General features: G+C 37.1%; 1 protein-coding gene and 1 long non-coding RNA gene across 3 annotated transcripts; one reads left to right on the forward strand and one right to left on the reverse strand.

Annotated features, from left to right (window-relative positions):
• Nucleotides 1-3,551: 3,551 nt before the first annotated feature.
• Nucleotides 3,552-5,613, reverse strand: LOC127951636 (uncharacterized). Its single transcript, XR_008152681.1, has 2 exons — nucleotides 5,465-5,613; nucleotides 3,552-4,533 (listed from the first exon to the last, which is right to left on the reverse strand). It is a non-coding gene; the product is annotated as an uncharacterized LOC127951636 (long non-coding RNA).
• LOC127951621 (NAD kinase-like) lies at nucleotides 4,306-18,680 on the forward strand. 2 transcript variants are annotated; one of them, XM_052549610.1, is made up of 11 exons: nucleotides 4,306-4,556; nucleotides 4,639-4,722; nucleotides 5,498-5,627; nucleotides 5,800-5,908; nucleotides 6,038-6,123; nucleotides 6,304-6,406; nucleotides 6,521-6,675; nucleotides 7,451-7,550; nucleotides 16,780-16,937; nucleotides 17,075-17,157; nucleotides 17,386-18,680. In XM_052549610.1, exons 1-11 carry the CDS (start codon nucleotides 4,306-4,308, stop codon nucleotides 17,543-17,545), a joined length of 1,419 nt encoding a protein of 472 aa, XP_052405570.1. In that variant the 3' UTR covers nucleotides 17,546-18,680. The 2 variants fall into 2 exon arrangements, with proteins under 2 accessions (XP_052405570.1, XP_052405571.1); XM_052549611.1 differs by lacking the exons at nucleotides 4,306-4,556; nucleotides 4,639-4,722 and adding exons at nucleotides 4,788-4,888; nucleotides 4,941-4,986.
• The last annotated feature ends 133 nt before the right edge of the window (nucleotides 18,681-18,813 follow it).

Here is an 18,813-nt window from a genome sequence, read left to right on the forward strand (position 1 = left end):
TGGATTGTGCGGTTATTGATAGTGAATTGGCCGCTTTGATTATTTGCACATGCTCCTCCTTAAATTTGTTAATAACACATCACATTGTAGGCTACTCTAACAGGAAACAGTCCTCATCCTCTGTAATTGCGTTGCACACATATTTGGGTTGAACTGTTCCGGAACAGTGTTGTAAATACAACTTATCCACTGATTTCTAGCTGTGTCCTCTTTTGGAAGAACAAAGTAGTTTCGCTATTACAATGAAAAACACAGCTTCTCCACAACATGGCGGCGGTGACAACAGCGAGAAAAAAAGTTACTCCTTTCATTGCGTCAACATTTGAGTGGTGTTATGCAAATCTTCCAACATTGTGATGTAGACGTGGGGCTCGTTAGAACGAACTGTTGTAGGAGGAAGTGGTTGACTCTTAACTTTTCAAAAGAATATCTCTTTGGATTTGAGGCTTTCAGTTTTGCAACTGTAAAGATCTTCTTTATGCACAAAGAGCTTGTAACACTCCAAAGAGAAAGTAAAACTTGAAATTGCATCACATGACCCTTTTAAAGGCTCTGTCTCCATCCCTAGCCAATAAACTTGATGTGCAGGTTCACCTTTTAATCTTCCATCATGGAGGTTGTCCATTGAATTTTAGACAGGTATAAGAAGGTCAGAGATTTGACAAGTTTTTTTATTTATTTTAATTGTTTTCACTTTTTTACATGATGGAGGTGGTAATAAATCAAAACACAAAACCTCTTCTAAAAATTGAATGCTTGTGCAAGTAAGTTCAATTTCTTGAATTTAAGCAGCAAAAACATTTCAACACATGACGGTCGATGTGATTTTACCAAGTTTACAGTACATTTTAAGTTTTGGCTTACAACCAGGGATTCTTTTCCTCTTTATTGGTAAAGTTACGGTTAGCGTTAAGTTTAGGGGTCAGACTATGTTAGGGTAACCAAACATGACATTTTACAAGGACACGTCCTGACCAGGATTTCTATATTGCCTAAAATATCCAGGTTTTGTCTTTGGTTTCTTGTTTTCATACTTAATGAAGGTGATAATCCTTTGACGAATAACATGCAGACATTGTACATAATCGACCAATCATGCGTGAGAAGGTGGGATCTGCAGAGAACGGTCAAAGCGATGCAAATATTTGTACATATTAGTGTTCGACTTAAAGCAGCACAAAGACCTTTTAAGTGTATTCTTTCCACCTTTTTCTTGTCGTAAAAAAGGGCGCAACCATTTGTATATTCTATGGGTTTGGCTTCCATTCTCATCTGCGTCCACCCCGTCTTGCTATTTTTGGCTGAACTAAACAGTTCGTTTTGCTGCTTGATATTGAAAGTTGGTGTTTAACACAACATTATTTTAATGTTTTATCTTAATTAAGAGCACTCTGGTTTGTAGTGCAAACCGTTTGACCTTTTATTGCACGTTGTTATTCTCCTCCTTATTTGCCCATAGCGGCTAATGAAGTTAAAGTAAAAGGTGGATAGTCTTTGGCAGCACTGAGCAGACCGATCGGTGTATGACATCAAAGTACACAGTATTTTGTCATACAACAACTGGTCTGCACAGCACAAACAAAGCCAAAACTTGGATATTTTAGGCAATATAGAAATCCTGGCCAGAAGGTGTCCTGGGAAAATGGCACGTTTGGTCACCCTATAATGACTATGTTTTTGCACATGAATGTTGTTGTTCCAAAAACAAAAGATGTTGATCCAGGATTATGCTGGTTAGCACAGCCCAATTAGTCCTTGCTGGTATACTCTAACTAAACCACAAGCACACTAAACTCATCCTTTGCCACGACTGTCATGCAAAAGTAGCTGTGACTTATTTGTAAACAAAAAATATATTGTTTACTTTTTATAAACAGCAATTTATATAAAGCAGAGTGCTTTATTCCTGAAGGACAATGTTTTTTTTATGTAAGATGTGCAGGTAGACGTGAGTAAAAAATGATGTATAAAAACATAGCAGCTGTTTATGCATTGTCTTTATGCATTGTTTGCAAAAGTGGAGTGTTGCTGGAAGACATATGTCACACAAAAGTGAAATGACAGAAGTGCAGCTGCTATTGATATTGAACCCTGATGAAAGAATAAATCATAACAAGGGCCAACCCTGTTTATTCATTGCTTATTCATATTGGAAAATTATCTATTTCTTTTATGTAATCGTTCCAGTTACACACCCGCGTAAATTCATTGTGACAGAAAATGTAGATAAGAAAAATGAATGACTATTTAATTTTTGTAATGCCTGTTACTCCATAGTTATCAGTTGCGTACATAAAATATTATTAACTGATTTCAATATCTATTCTTGATTTGATTTCTTAAATTTTTTTTGTGTTGTTATTATTATTATTATTATTATTATTATTATTTCAGTTCAGCATGTGGAAGAGAGAGACCTTTATGACTTCTTGAAGAGATCATGTTGTTAATTTTATATATAAATATAGACCAGCATAAATGTATTAAAACCACTTAAAAGGAAAAAGGAAAAAAAGAAGCAAGGAAAATATTACAAAGGCATACAAAAACCAAACAAACATATTTATTTGTGTCAGATATTCTGCGCAGCAGCACTAGTGTCACGAAGGCCCTCGTGATGTCATTGTGGACATCCCATAATACGTTTGAGGATAAGCCGGAAGTCTGGTAATCGTGTTGCTGTCAAGGTAACGCGTTTAAGTGTATTAAATGTACCTCTTGTTGTAACCGTTGTGAAAGACTGTTAACTCCAAAAGGGAAGTTGGGCATTTTTTCTGTCATTTGGTAAGCGCTGGTGAATTGTGATTAGCCAAGTTAGCTCCGTGTGGCTAATTTAACGGAAGTTTTGGTCGATGTTCCTGTTGCTGTGTCTCATTTCGCTTAATGTGGTCAAAATTGCTGCTGGTTGTCACTCCCAAAATCCTTGTTAGTAGCGTGATAGTTTGGGTTTGTAGTAGTTTTCTGGATCCTCTATTTAGGTTTAATATTTGCAACATTAGTGTTTACATTTCTGATACCTAACGTTAGTCATGTCTTTAAAATATAGTTACATTCTAAGTCAGTCAGTTGCCTTTTTTAAGTAACGTTAGTGCTTTATACAACAAACTTACAGCATCCAGTTATCTTGAACATTTGTATGGTTAATTTATCTTAAATTTGCTGAATGTATTGTTTATAAGGTATGAAAGGACTATATAAGATAAATTACACTCAAATCATATATTTTTGTTTTGTTAGAGATAACTATAGATAGCTTTAGTATACTTCTCCTTTCTGTAGTTTCACTCTGTTTTAACATACAAAGTCAATGTGGTGTGGATTAAAGCTGCTTTCTCCCACAAGTCTGCCTGTTAGAAAGAGTATTTATCTGTTTAACGGGAAGAGAGACACGAAAGTGAGGGCAGAATAAGAAGTATAAATAAGTTCCAGACTAGCTGCCTTTGCTTACTGTGCAGCACGTCCTCCTGTGGTTTACTGGTTCTTCCAGTTTATCAGTAGATCTGTTCGAAAAATGGTAACCAAAAATATTTAGGCTTTTGACAAATAACATGTCCATGGAATTGTTTTTATTACCATCAAGGTTTTAGTTTACAGCATTAATTTAAGATAGTGGCCATATTTATTTTTATTTTTACCCTTTTTTAATAATTTTAAATCACCTGTTTTGTGTTGAATTGTTTTGCAATATGGCAAATTATTTTTAAATATGCAATGCAGCTTTAAGAATCTTACAATTATGTTAATATGGCAATAAAATAAATCTTATATAATTTATTAAAAAAAAATGTCAAAATGTGGTTGAAATGTCCTTAAATGTAACACTTATATTTATGTAAAAATTTAAACAACATACTTACTAATTCGTACCTGTGCAGATTAAACCATATACAAGAATAAGTGAAAAAAAATGCTGACAAATGACCAAAATGGGATAGTAGCAAAGTTTAAAAATATAAAGTTAGAATAAAGTAGTATTGGGTGATAAAACTAATTAGTCTTTAAATAAATCTGATTTTTGTGGTAAATATCTGACAAGATTGTTAAGACTGAAAATTCAGTGGTTGTTTTCTGTAAATCATGGTAAAAATGGATCATACAAAAATGTAATTGAACAGGACACTAGCTAATGTATTGAAAAACCTCAACAACAACAATTATGCCTGGAAATATAGGTACCAATGAGCTATTAACCTTGAAACATTTTCCGTGGCCTCATAATGAGGAGCCCCAATTAAGTCTTCTCAACTCATTTACATTATCTGGTTATCTTTTTTTTTTTTTTTGTCCCCCATAGGAATCGAAGGCATGGAAGATGAGCTGCCCTCCAGACAGGCGGAGGAGGGTAGTTCATCGAAGCGTTCACAGAGGCACCAGGAGCGGCAGGGGAAACTTCCAAGGAGACGCAAAGAAGTGAAGAGGTCTCTTCAGAGGCCAGACTGTCCAGGACACCTGCCGGGGGGAAGTGCACATTGGTTGCCTGAGCATTCTGGATCAGAAGCCTCTGAATCAGTTGAGGACACTGCTGAGAGTTGCCTAAAAAGATGGGATAGATTCAGGTACAAAACAAATCATTTGGTTTAGACCGGTTGAACCCTAAAAACAAAAATGTGCAGTGATGTAAGTGCCTGTCTGTTGCAGACGAGGGCACTTTCTACATGGACCATATCCTGCTACTCACTTTGGACCCAAAGCTTGTGTTCTTCCCAACCCAACCTCAGTCATGTAAGTAAGCAAAGTCAGGCTCACAGTTGGTAAAGGGTTAGGACAAATCCGTCTCTTTTTACTGTTTAAACTTTTTCAAGCAAAGTATTGGAAATATGTGGCAATAAGGCTGTGTGTGCGGAGTTCTGATTGCTTGTTGGATGAAGTTGGAGGGCAGCGCAGTCAGGCACCGCTGTTGCGGTCACAAGAGTAGTCCTACTGGAACTTAAAACACCCCAGCACTATGCCTGTTTTACACCCCCCAGGACAAACCACATGCAGAGGGTAATGTTGGGTTTATGGTTTGATATCTGATGTTGTGCTTAACGTGTTGTTTAGTTGGTATGAGATATGTTAGTTATACGTTTCTGTATAATACCAGATCAAGAAAGATGATTAGAGTCAATCTATAAAAAATACTTCTTCTGGATGTCATGCAACGATCAAGTTTTGAAACTTAGTGGAGTTATAGAAACCTAGCTGTTGGACTTTATTCCTTGGTACAATAAATGTGTAAATAAACTGTCAATTTTTTAAGTTAAAAAAAGCAAACTGTGAATGTGTCAAACGACAGCCGTTTTATTTATTTTTATTTATTTATGCTGAAAATGGTCTGATCCTAAAACTATGAGAAACCAAATGCAGAAGTCCACATTTCAGTGCTTTCCAACATTTGACCATGACTTATGTTGCGTAACGAGTGTAGAAACAGGACAAAGTACATGCCGTTTTGCTTCGCTCGGAGTGCAGTGCCGACACATACCATGTTTGCCTACTCTGTCGACTTTCCCCGCAGGCACATTCAGGATCCAGCCAGCCAGCGGCTTACCTGGAGCAAACCACCACTCAACGTCCTGGTCATCAGAAAGATCCGAGATGAGACCCTTCTGGAGCCGTTCAAAGAGCTTTGCAGGTTCCTCGTGGAAGTAGGTTTCACAAATGCAACATTAGTAGTTGATTTACAAGCTAGGAAGTTACAGACGCTACTGTTAGCATCTGCTTTCCATTGGGTGTTCCCTTTCATTTTTTTTCACAGGGTCATTAGTTTTTTTTTTTTTTTTGGTTACACAAATACTTACACAATTTTTCCACCATCAGGAGAAACATCTGATGGTTTATGTGGAGAAAAAAGTTGTGGACGATGGCTCTCTCATGAGGGATGACTCATTTTCAGCCATTTGCAATCAGCTGTGCACATTCAGGGAAGGTACTGAAACCTCACTGTGTTATCGGCAGGTTCACCTGTAACTTGATTTACATAACCCAGACGCACCATTAACCAATGAAGGATTGGGGGCATTAGGAAAATGAGTGATTTATCGTTGTGTTCACACAGGGTTTGATGACATCTCAGACCGCATCGATATGATTATTTGTTTGGGTGGAGATGGGACTCTTCTGTATGCATCATCCCTTTTCCAGGTATTCTCTCATCTCATCTCATTTGTTTGTGCACAAGTCTCCCCCTAGGTCAGTCTCATCTGCTTTCCATTGGGTGATCTCTGTGTGCTTTATATAAATTATTAGAATTTGGATATACAAAAGTGAGTTGTTTAGGGATTTATTTAAGAATGAAATGTGGTTTTGTTTCATTTGTTTAAGGGCAGTGTTCCCCCGGTCATGGCCTTCCATCTGGGCTCCTTAGGATTTCTCACACCATTCAAGTTTGAGTCTTTTAGAACAGATGTGGATAAAGTGTTTGAAGGTAGAGTGATTTGAGAAATGTTTTTTAATTTTTCATCTCTGTAACCAGAAGAACTGTTGTAGTTGTGCTTTAGATGTTTATGTTGTTTTATATATTTGTGTCTGGCTCCTGTAGGTAATGCTGCCATCATCCTGCGCAGTCGTCTAAAGGTTAAGGTGTTGAAAGGCATGTTCCAGAGGCACGAGCAGCTCCTCAGCCGTCAGGAGAATGGAATATTGCCTCATAACCACATAAACAACGAGGCAGGCAAAATCACACTACAGTTACAGGTAACGCAGCACTTACAAAGTATTTTGCTGAACAAAAACAGTGAAGTGGAGAAATAAAAAAATAAAATTCTGTCTTTATTTACCAACAAATTTTGGCACACAGGCCTAACAAGTTCTAGGAAAACACAAACACTGAAAAAATTTAAACTTGCAATCCACCAATATGGCCATTGGACAAATCTGATGGTGTGGTGTTCAACCAATCACATGACATTCTAAGAGAGAGACCGTAAAATAAGCTCATGGGCTCCTTTGATCAAAAGTGACAGTAAATGTATAATTTACAATATTACAAAAGATTTCTATATCAAACAAATGCTGTTCTTTGAGCTTTGTATTCATCCAAGAATCCTGAAAGAAAAAGAAAAATGAAATCCTTAAAATTTAAAAGAATTAGAATGATTTATGAAGGAATTTGGTTGAACATAAGAAACTTCTTTCAAAATCTTACTGACCCCAAAACTTTGAACAGTTGAGCACATGTACATACAGACGTACATGAATTTACATATTGTTTACAATGAATATATCATTAATTAGCTTAAATGTATTTATATATATATATATATATATATATATATATATATATATATATATACACATACATATATAATTGTCCAATTGTCATAGCAATAACAATGTCATTGACAGTCTGTGTTTTTATGTACGAGATATTTTAGACCAGAGTGGCATATGATAAATACAGAAACGCCTCTGATTGTTAGATGCGTTTGTGTGTAATTCTGTGATATGGATATTATGTGTGTGTATAAAGGTGTTAAATGAGGTTGTGGTGGACAGAGGGCCTTCATCCTACCTGTCTAATGTGGACCTTTATTTGGACGGCCGCCTCATCACATCTGTACAGGGAGACGGTGAGCGCAATCATACGCTTCAGCTTCAAACAGCTCTCATAGATCCCTTTTATCTTGTCCCCATTGTGCAGGCCACTCAAAAGGGGTCTGGTTAAGGGGTTTTCAGAATGTAATTAGTACTTTAAATCAGCAAGGATGCTTTATTTTGCTGAAAAGTGACATTAAAAACATTTATAATTTTACAAAAGATAAAATGCTGTTCTTTTTAACTTTCTATTCCTCACAGAGTCTTGACAATAAGTATGAGTGCTTACACCACAGAAGAATTAAAGGGATCGTTCACCCAAAAATGAAAATTCTGTAATTTATTACTCACCCTCATGTCGTTCCGAACCCGTACGACCTTTGTTCATCTTACGAACACAAATTAAGATACTTTTGATTAAATCGGAGTGCCCTGACCCTGCACAGGCAGCTATGCAACTGAAATGTTCCCAGGCTCAGAACGTAGTAAGGACATCGATAAAATAGTCCATGTGACATCAGTGGTTCTACCATAATTTAAAGGGGGGGTGAAATGCTATTTCATGCATACTGAGTTTTTTACACTGTTAAAGAGTTGGATTCCCATGCTAAACATGGACAAAGTTTCAAAAATTAAGTTGTACGTTTGAAGGAGTATTTCTGTTCCAAAAATACTGCTTCCGGTTTGTCACAAGTTTCGGAAAGTTTTTTTCGAGTATGGCTCTGTGTGACGTTAGATGGAGCGGAATTTCCTTATATGGGTCCTGAGGGCACTTCTGCCGGAAGAGCGCGCGCTCCCGTATATCAGAGCACTGAGAGCACAACAGACTTCACTGATTAGAGCGAGAGCGTCGCGAAATGTCACAAAAGGAGCGTGTTTTTGGTTGCCAGGGCAAGACAACCCTGCACAGATTACCAAAAAAAAAACAGCATTAAGGGATCAGTGGATGGAGTTTATTTTTACAGAGCATCAACGGAGTTGTGCAAGTGTTTGTGTTTGTTCCCTGCATTTCTAAAATGCTTGTTTTACAAACAAAGCCCAGTTTGACGACGGATTTGCGTATCGTTTATTTCTTAAGGATGATGCAATCCCAACGAAAAAGGGTTACGATTGTGTGTTGGAACCACAGGCGGTGAGTAAAACTGCTTAAAATATCTCTGCCTCCTTGTTAGTGCGTCCGCCTCCCATCGGAGACCCGGGTTCGAGCCCCGCTCGGAGCGAGTCCTTGCTGCTGCTGCTCTCGTTCAGTTTCAGCCTTCACAGCTGTCACAGCTTCCAAACGCTGTCAACGCAACTGGCGCTCGTGATTCTTTAGCTCCGCCCACACGTCACGCCTCCAGGCGCTCGTGTTTTTCCGGGAAAAATCGGTACAGACTATCTTTCTCTTATGAATATAATAAAACTAAATACTTTTTGGAGTAATGAAGGATGCAGTACTACTCTATAGGTACTCAAGATTAACATGATATTGAGTGAAAACAAGCATTTCACCCCCCCTTTAACTAATTTATTATAAAGCGCATCACAACGCAAGCACATTACTATCCTCTTCACGTAAACAAGGCTCAGTGCATTCCTGGGGCCTGTTCTTCGTATGTCGCTTATTACATCCAAGATCAAATGACACATCCAAGATGATATCATCGTCCTAATCATGATCCGGCTAATTGGGTTCTACGAACACACCTGTTGTGTATGATTAGTATCGCTGGATTGAGTTATCTGAGATAATTGCGTGTTTATGTGTTGTCTTAAAAGGGGATATGTATCGATACTCGAAACCATGATCAGCAGTGCAGCGATTGGCTGGTGGCAAGACGGCAATGTAATGACGTCATATAACTTAAAGCGACACCTGACGAAAAACTTGACAAATTTCTGGACTTCTATAAGGAAACAGCCAAGCAAACAAAACTACATAAATGTGATAATAGATACATGAGACAGATAATAGATACATGTCTTTATTTTTTTAGTATTTTTTTCATTATTCCCAATTATTTAGATTCGCAATTTATAATAGTTGTGCAGTCTTTACATTTTTATTTCAATGTAGAAATTATCTATTCATTTCACTTTATATTTGGACAGATTTGTTACGTGACAGCATTAATGAAAGTTTCAATATCATGTTACCTGCATCTCCTACGCTACATCAAGCCACTCTTATAATAGCAGCGACTCTATTATCTGTATAGCATGTGTGTAAGACTCGAATACAATTATGAAGTAATAAATTTATGACAAATATTTCAGTGAGTAAAACTGGCTGTGTCTATAGTAGGCTGTTATGGACTACACAACATTTTTATATTATTTTTAAATAATTTTTTTAATGATTTATTATTTTAAATTATTGTCCCTGGATCAGTACGATACTCTTGTATATTTTGAGTATCAGTTCTGGTTGAAAAGAAGCGATCTGATCCTGTTTACATGAAATAAGCCTGCTCCCGAGCAGGTTTAAGCTTACGAACCTGTTGCTATGACAGCAGCTCCGGGATGAGCTTCGAAGAACCAAATGATCCAAGATCACGCCAAATCGTCAACATTCAAATCCAGCTAACTGAGTTAGCGACATACGAAGAACAGGCTCCTGTTCTGCATCAACAGCATCACAAGCATGCATTGTACTGAGGTACTCTCAATAATGGTGGAAAATGTGATTTGGACAAGAACTGTCGAATAAAGTTATTTTTGTTTTCATTGTGCACAAAAAATATTCTTGCTGCTTCGTAAAATTACGGTTGAACCACTAATTTCACATGACGTATTTTAATGAGACATGGACTATTTTAATACTATTTCTTGAGTTAAGTTTCTGTGGCTCAGTGGTAGAGCATTGTGTTAGCAGCACAAGAGGTTGTGGGTTTGATTCCCAGGGAACACGTTAGGTAAAAAATGTTAGTCTGAATGCACCAAGTCGCTTTGGATAAAATTTATTTTAAAATGTCTGCTTAATTTAATTTTAATTTCTCTCCATGTAGGTTTAGAAAGCTTACGGATTTCATTAAAAATATTGTTTTGTACGAATATAAAATATACATTATATATGTAAATATATAATATTATCTTAAATATAATATGAACGGGGTGGTCACGTGACCCAGAGCGAGATGGCTGCTTGAGTACTCGGCTCCGCTCTAATATTCAACTAATTAGCGTTTTTTCCTCCGAATCTTTCGTTTTAAACAATTTTACAGACCTTCAGTCATGTCTGACCCCACTTCGGACAAAGATTTTCCGATTTTCGGATCAACACGCTCGCAGAAAGCAAAAGAAAAAGACAAAAAGAAGACCACTCATTCCTCGCCGCTAGCAGAAGCTAATGCTAATGCAACAGAAGTTGAATCGGACATGGCGCTGGTACTTTCTGAAATAAGAGCCAATGGTTCACGTCTTGAGGGAATAACTAATAGGCTGGAGGGAATAGCTGGATCCGTCTCCTCTCTACAGAATTCGTTTGCGGCTCTTACTGAGAGGATTGACGGCATTGAGACCCGTTTAACAGAAGCTGAAGGGAGAATTTCAACTGCAGAAGACTCAGTGGCAGTGTCCGAGAGTCAACTTGCTAATTTACATACCAAAGTGGAACAGCTTCAGTCAAAAGTGGACGATTTAGAGAACAGAGGTCGACGAAAAAATTTGAGAATAGTTGGCCTACCAGAAAGAGCGGAAGGTTCCGGTCCACTCGTATCATTTCTCCGTTCCTCTATTCCCAAATGGCTAGATCTGCCTGCAGACTCTCTCACACTGGATATTGAACGGGCCCATAGATCTCCTACTTTTGCGCCCAGTAATCCGAATTCACCCCCAAGAAGTGTTCTGGTTCGCTTTTTGCGATTTACAGAAAAGGAAACTATTCTGAGGGCAGCGTTGAAGAAGAAGATTATTCATGACGGCGCAGAGCTTCGGTTTTACTCAGATCTTTCTTCGAGTGTCCTGCAGAAACGACGCGAGTTCAACTCAGTGGTCAAGATCATGGTCTCCCGTGGCATATATCGCGGATTCGCCTACCCTGCTCGGCTAAGATGCTTACACTCGGGACAGATCCGCTTGTTTGATGATCCGAACTCGGCTCAAGTTTTTCTCGACTCTATGGACAGATAATTTTTTTTCTTTTCATCTTCAGCTGTAATAAACGCTATATTTTTCGGAGGATTTTTTTTTTTCTTCTTCTTCTGAACCCGCCAGACTTGTAAGTGATTAAGGGTAGTTTTTATTTATTTTTATTTATTTTTTATATACTTTATTGTTATTATTTATTTAAATTTTTTAAGGTTACTTTTGTTGCAACTTTTTGCTGCTTGCAATATTCGCTACCTTGTGTTTTTTTTTTTTTTTTTTTTTTTTAAAGGGGATCTAGATGTTGTAGGCTCAATTTTCCCTTTCCTGTACCCCCTTTATTTATATATTATTATTGTTATTATTTAATCATTGGGTTCAGTAATTTTAATTACGTATTGGATTTTATTCATATAGGAGCGATTCTTGAGAGGGCTTTTTTCCTCAGTGGCATTATTACGATGATATCTTTATTTATGTTCCTTATCTCATTTTGTGACTTAGTGATGTTCTTTGTGCCCTATCGTTTGGGGATGGGGCCTGGGGGGGTGGATTTTTTTGGGGTAACTCAGTGTTCAATTTGTGGAGTGTTCTGTTCAAACTTGGTGTCTTTTATATACAGGATCTACTTTTATCATTATCAGCTCATCAGCATCTTAATTTTTTTGTTTTTTTGTTTGCATGTATGATATTCTCAAGTTAGTAACTTGGAATGTGAAGGGTATCGGGCACGTTATAAAGAAGAAGAAAATTTTGACATTTCTCAAAAAGGAACATGTGTCCATTGCTTTGTTACAAGAAACCCACTTATCGGACACTGAACATTGTAAACTCAAAAGAGACTGGGTGGGTCAGATATATTACTCCTCTTATACGTCAAATAGTAGGGGGGTGGCAATTTTAATTCACAAGAACATTTCATTCAATTTGGATTATGTAGAGTCTGACTCTGAGGGGAGATTTGTACTAATCTCGGGCTATATTTTCGGAGTGCATCTCACTATTGGAAATGTATATGCCCCAAATATTGATTGCCCCAATTTTATATCTGAGACCGTTTTGCATTTTAACCAGTTTTGTGGAAACCTGGGGTTCTTAGGTGGTGATTTTAATTGTATAATTGATAATAATTTGGATAAATCCACTCCGCAGACCACGACAGGTCACAAATCCTCCCGTACTTTACGAAATGTTTGTAAAGATTTAGGCCTAGCAGATATTTGGAGGGAGCTACACCCGAAAGACAGAAATTACACATTCTATTCTCACCCCCATAACTCTTATTCCAGGTTGGACTATTTCTTTGCACCATCTGAATGTATTCACCAAGTGAAATCCTGTTATATTGGCCCTATTGCTTTGTCCGACCACAGCCCTGTATATTTAGACTTGGATATCAATTTATCCATTCCTAAATCCAATTATTGGAAGTTTAATACTTCACATTTGAATAATGACAGCTTCTGTACGTTGCTTAAACAGAAAATAGTTCAGTACTGGCAGGAAAACCATAACTCTCAAGTTTCTTCTGCGACAAAGTGGGATGCCGCTAAAGCGGTGTTACGAGGCCACATTATTTCCTATTCTTCTTTAGTGAGCAAACTCAAGACCAAAAAAAGGAAAGAATTAGAGACAGAGGTGATTCACCTAGAAAATCAACACAAACAAACACCAAATCAAACCAATTGGATTCAGCTAAACAGAGCAAAAGCAAAATTAAATTTAGATCACACAGAGCATATCAAGAAATTGCTGTTTTTTAGTAAGCAAAAATATTACGAATTCGGAAATAAACCTAGTAGTTTACTTGCATATCAACTTAAAAAAACACAACAAGAAAGAGTTATAAAGGCAATCAGGACTCCAGAGGGCAAGGTCTCTTTTGATCCTCAGACAATTAACAATACTTTTTCAGATTTTTACAGGACTTTATACAAAGCTGAAGGCTGTTGTTTAATGAAAGATATATCAGATTATCTGTGTAATTTTTCTCTTCCTGTTGTTTCTGAAACAAACAGAGCTATTTTAAATGCCCCTTTCACTAAGGAGGAAATCTGGCAAGCTATTCAGTCCATGCCATCAGGCAAAGCCCCAGGCCCAGATGGGTTCCCGCTTGAATTCTACAAGCAATTTTGGCAAGATATTAGCCCAATTCTAATGCCTGCAATTAATCACCTTTCAGAGCTAAACTTAATGCCTGAGTCTTGGTCCTCTGCCATCATCAGCCTCATTTTAAAAAAAGATAAAGACCCTTTGGATTGCTCCTCTTACCGCCCAATCAGTTTATTGAATGTAGATTACAAAATCATAGCTAAAGCATTGTCTCGACGCCTCGAATCCGTCCTTCCTTCTATCATTTCCCCTGATCAGACCGGGTTCGTAAAATCTAGATATGGTTCTGACAATATCCGTAGATTACTGAATATTCTAGATTATGTACATACGACCAAGGATCCCACATTAATTGTTTCGCTTGATGCCGAAAAGGCATTCGATAGGGTGGAGTGGCCTTTTCTTTTTGCCTTATTGGAGAAGATAAATTTAGGACACTATTTTATTAATTTGGTTAAACTCTTTTATTCCCAGCCTATGGCGTCGGTTAATACGAACCGTCTAGTGTCTGGCAGATTTCCGGTTGGTAGAGGCTGCCGCCAAGGTTGTCCACTTTCACCTCTTTTATTTTCTTTGGTAATTGAACCTCTGGCTGCAGCAATGAGGGCCAATACTAATATACAGGGTATCAGAGTAGACTCAGAAGAGCATCGTATTTCTCTTTACGCCGATGATGTGTTATTATATTTTAAATATACAGAGACTTCCATTGACACAATTCTATCGATTATTAGTGAATACAGTACTTTTTCTGGGTATAAAATTAATCTGAATAAATCTCAGGCTTTATACCTGTATGCTCCCCCCGAGGCTGCTTTGGGCTCTCCGTTTCGCTCTGCTCCCTCAGGTTTTCAATATTTAGGAATAAACATTACACCCAATTTGAGTGATTTATTCAAAGCTAATTACACCCCATTAGTTACCAAAATTTGTCAGGACCTGTCCGATTGGTCAAACCTCCCTATTTCTTTTTTGGGCAAGATTAACGTCATAAAGATGAACATTTTACCTAGGTTAAACTTTTTATTTCAAAATCTGCCCTGTTATTTAACGGCTGTTTTCTTTAAAAATGTAAATTCCATTATATCAAAATTTATATGGAATAAAAAAAAGCCCAGACTCAAATTTTCTATTTTACTGAAACCCAGAGAATTAGGAGGTGTTGCACTCCCTAATTTCCAGCTTTATTTTTGGTCTGCCCAGATTAAAAATATGATCAATTGGTTTCTAAACAGAATGGACTCACAGTGGGTAGGGATTGAGGCTTTGCGATGTTTTCCAAATTTGTTGTGTACCCTACCATTTATTTACAATATACATAAAATTGAATCAGTATCTAATATTTTTACGGTATCAAACACTCTCCTAGCATGGAAAGATATTTTAAAGTATTTGAACATTCCAAACATCCCATCTTTAAAATCTCCAATTTCATTCAACCCTGATCTACCCCCTGCTATCCAGAACATTGGTCTTCGTTCTTGGAGATTGAGGGGAATTTTGGAGCTAGGTCAGCTTTTTGATAAGGGCCATCTCAAATCTTTTCAACTGTTAAAACAAGAATTTAATTTACCTAATAAGGATTTCTACAAATTTTTGCAACTACGACATTTTCTGGAATCACTTCTAAAGGACGAGAGAATACGCTTAGATCTCTTTGACATAGAAAAACAACTGTACTCTTCAGTTTCTCTTAAAAATAGGATTTCTGCTTTTTATGCCATGTTTTCTAATGTCGGTTCCTCCTCCTTAGATCCTCTGAAACTAGTATGGGAAAAAGATTTTGGAACTAATCTCAGTGACGATGACTGGGTTTCGGCCTGTTCTGGCATCTTCTTTAGAGGCGCATCAATATCAAACCATGAGCAAAGCTTCAAGTTCATTTACAGGACTTATTTAACACCGGTTCGCCTCCACAAGATCTTTCCTAATGCTTCCCAACTGTGTTTCAAATGTAAGTCTAATATTGGTACGGTCATGCATGTGTTCTGGGACTGTGATATGATCAAGACTTACTGGAAAGAGATACATAAAGCTGTTCAGAAGATTATTGGTAAATCTTTTGCTTTATCCCCAAGTATCTATCTCTTGAACTGTAAAGCTGAATTACATCTCAACCATGATCAAGAATGTGTGTTACATTTCTGTGCCTTTTTGGCGAGAAAATGTATACTTTTGTTGTGGTCCACTCGTCATGTCCCTTCCATCAATATGTGGTTGAGTCAAGTTGCCACATATCTACCTTTAGAAAAACTAACCTGTGATTTACACCGGAAGTCTAACGACTTTTGGCGTGTTTGGTCCCCTCTCTGGAATTTCCTTGAGAAAGTATGTTGATTGTCTTTATTTCTTGATTTTTGTTTGGACTGGTGCTATTGCCCTTCATTCAACCCTTGAACTATCATTGTATAACTGTATGATGGATGACTGTGTATACTGCTATGGGACACCTGTACCACGGTTTTGTTACTGTAAAACTATAAACACATAATAAAAAAAAAAAAAAAAAATATATATATAATATGAACGAAGATCTTACTGGTTTGAAACTACATGAGGGTTAAGTAATGAATGACAGAATGTTTTTTTCTTTTTGGAATATCCCTTTAAGCAGCACAATTTTTTTCAAAATTGATGATAATAAGAAATGTTTCTTCAGCATCAAATCTGCATATTGGAATGATTTCTGAAGAAACGTGACAAGAATAAAAGAATAAAAAATCTGTTTGCTATGACGGGAATAAATTACATGTAAAGTCTATATAGATATAAAATGTAAATCCATTACAAGTAATATTATTTCTCAGTATAATCTCTATTTACTGTATATCAAATAAATACAGCCTTGTTGAGCCTAAGAGACTAGAGCGTGGCTTAGATTTTTTTTTTTTTTTTTTTTTTTGCATGATACACAAGAAACATTTAGATTAGCTTCGTTATCTGAGTGCTTGATCTATTTTTTTTTTTGATTGTTTTGTTTTTACAGCTCTAGCAGATGTCTCAATACATTATGGTCTTTTCATTTGCTTTGACGAGAGTCCAGCTGCCATGAAAATAAATGCAAATATGTGGTGTGTTTCTATGCAGGTGTAATAGTTTCCACCCCGACGGGCAGCACAGCCTATGCTGCTGCGGCGGGAGCTTCCATGATCCACCCTAATGTTCCTGCCATCATGGTCACCCCCATCTGCCCTCACTCCCTCTCTTTTAGACCCATCGTGGTGCCCGCAGGAGTGGAGCTCATGGTGAGAACTCAGGTTTTTCCATTTCTGTGATGAAACTGCATCTGCCAATTGAGGAAATAATTAGTTATATTTAGGTTTTATTCATTTATTACCTTCAAATGAGAGCTTTAAATGCACTTACTGTATTTACTCTGCAGATAACGCTGTCGCCTGATGCTCGTAACACAGCCTGGGTCTCGTTTGATGGCAGAAAGAGGCAGGAAATCCAGCATGGGGACAGGTGACACTCTTTTTACACAATCCCATAAGCAAACAGCTTTGACCTCTCCCATAAACCAGTGATACAACAATAGCTGTATTACAGTTATGGAAATGAGCATCAGCAGTTTCAGTAGGCACCTCAACCTTTTAGTTCAAATTCAGTTTGCCCTTTATTTCCTCAAGCTGCACTCTCAACCGCACTTGCTATATCTGTTAATCATTAGTTCTTTTTTTTTTTTCATTATAGCATTAAGATCACAACCTCTTGTTTTCCGGTCCCCTCTATCTGTTGTCATGATCTGGTGTATGACTGGTTTGACAGTCTGGCTCAGTGTCTCCACTGGAACGTCCGCAAGAAGCAAACGAGTCTAACGGATGCCAGCGACTCTTCGGATACGGAGAACTGAAACATCATTAGAAAAGACACCTATACTCTTCACTCTCTGTTGACTTTACATTCCATCCTGACTCACTGAAAAGGGGTTAGAGTTCAAAATTCTTATTTTTACATTGCACATTTCTATGTTCATAAATAAACAGATTTCATTATAAATCTATTAATAAAAGTGCTCCTGTGCTACCTGAGAAATAACACGTTTATTGTTTAGAGGCTAGCCTGGATTACTTGCAATTTAACGGCAGCAAAATGTTTGGTTAACATAAAATATCATAGTGTGACGGCTAAACATCGATCGTTACCACAACATGCTAAATAACGGATCTGATTCAGATTTTATTACAATACCATTTATTAAAAATTATTTAAAAATCATTCATTTAAGAACATTTCAATTTGTACTGTATGTTATATAGAGTCAGCCACTTCTAAATAGTTTAGGTTACAGAAAATAGAAAACATCCACCTTATATTTGCACATTATAGCAGGAAATGTATTGTAAGTCATTTACTGAGCATAAAATGTTAATTTAGATTTTGTGTGTGTGTGTGTCTGTAGCTGTTAGCTAAATTGACCACAGACTATCCTCACCTACAAACAGACAGAGCTTGGTTTTCTGTGTGGTTGGTCACATGTATGGGGAAGCCATGCTTTGTCAGTTTATCATGTTTGCAGTCAATTTTGTGTGGTCTTCTAGCCATTGTACATTAAACTACTAAGACTGAATGTGGTTTATCAGTCTTTTTCCTGTAGCTCAAAGCTGTTGTTTGATTTTTGTTCAAAGCCTTTCTGAATATGAATCACATAACTGTTTTGTCAGGTTGGATGGCTGTCAAACCCAAGTAGCCTCCCTGTGGCGGCAGAGGATGTTGCATTCTCAAATCCATAATTCTAAAGCCATTATTGGTTTAGTTTAATATTTAAAAGACTCAAGGCTGTAATCTTTTTATTTACAGATGCATTGTATGTTTTGTGTTTCTCATAAAATATTTATGGCACTGCAAGGTCATATCATGTCACTGCATAAGAACTTAGCATAGCTGAATGTATGTTAGCAGTTTACAGTTTGATGTAAATAAGAGATTGTATGATGTTAGTGTTGGTCTCATTTATAATATTTCAATAAAAGTTTCTTTTTACCTTGGATGTTGTTTTTTTTATCATTTGAAATGTATCCTTATGTATTATAGGTCTTTAACCTGCTGTATTTACTAACGCAACAGTGTTTGCAGAACAATGGAAAATACATTGTCAAGTAGCTTGTGAGATATTTTATA

The sequence above is a fragment of the Carassius gibelio genome, chromosome B2 (genome assembly GCF_023724105.1).
Source record: "Carassius gibelio isolate Cgi1373 ecotype wild population from Czech Republic chromosome B2, carGib1.2-hapl.c, whole genome shotgun sequence".
Lineage (NCBI taxonomy): Eukaryota > Metazoa > Chordata > Actinopteri > Cypriniformes > Cyprinidae > Carassius > Carassius gibelio.

Excerpts from the sequence above, each read along its gene's own strand:
- LOC127951621 (XM_052549610.1), top strand. The coding sequence starts at position 4,306 with ATGGAAGATGAGCTGCCCTCCAGACAGGCGGAGGAGGGTAGTTCATCG. Across the intron at positions 4,557-4,638 it reads AAAAGATGGGATAGATTCAG|ACGAGGGCACTTTCTACATG; the intron begins GTACAAAACAAA and ends TGTCTGTTGCAG. Across the intron at positions 4,723-5,497 it reads CCCAACCCAACCTCAGTCAT|GCACATTCAGGATCCAGCCA; the intron begins GTAAGTAAGCAA and ends CTTTCCCCGCAG.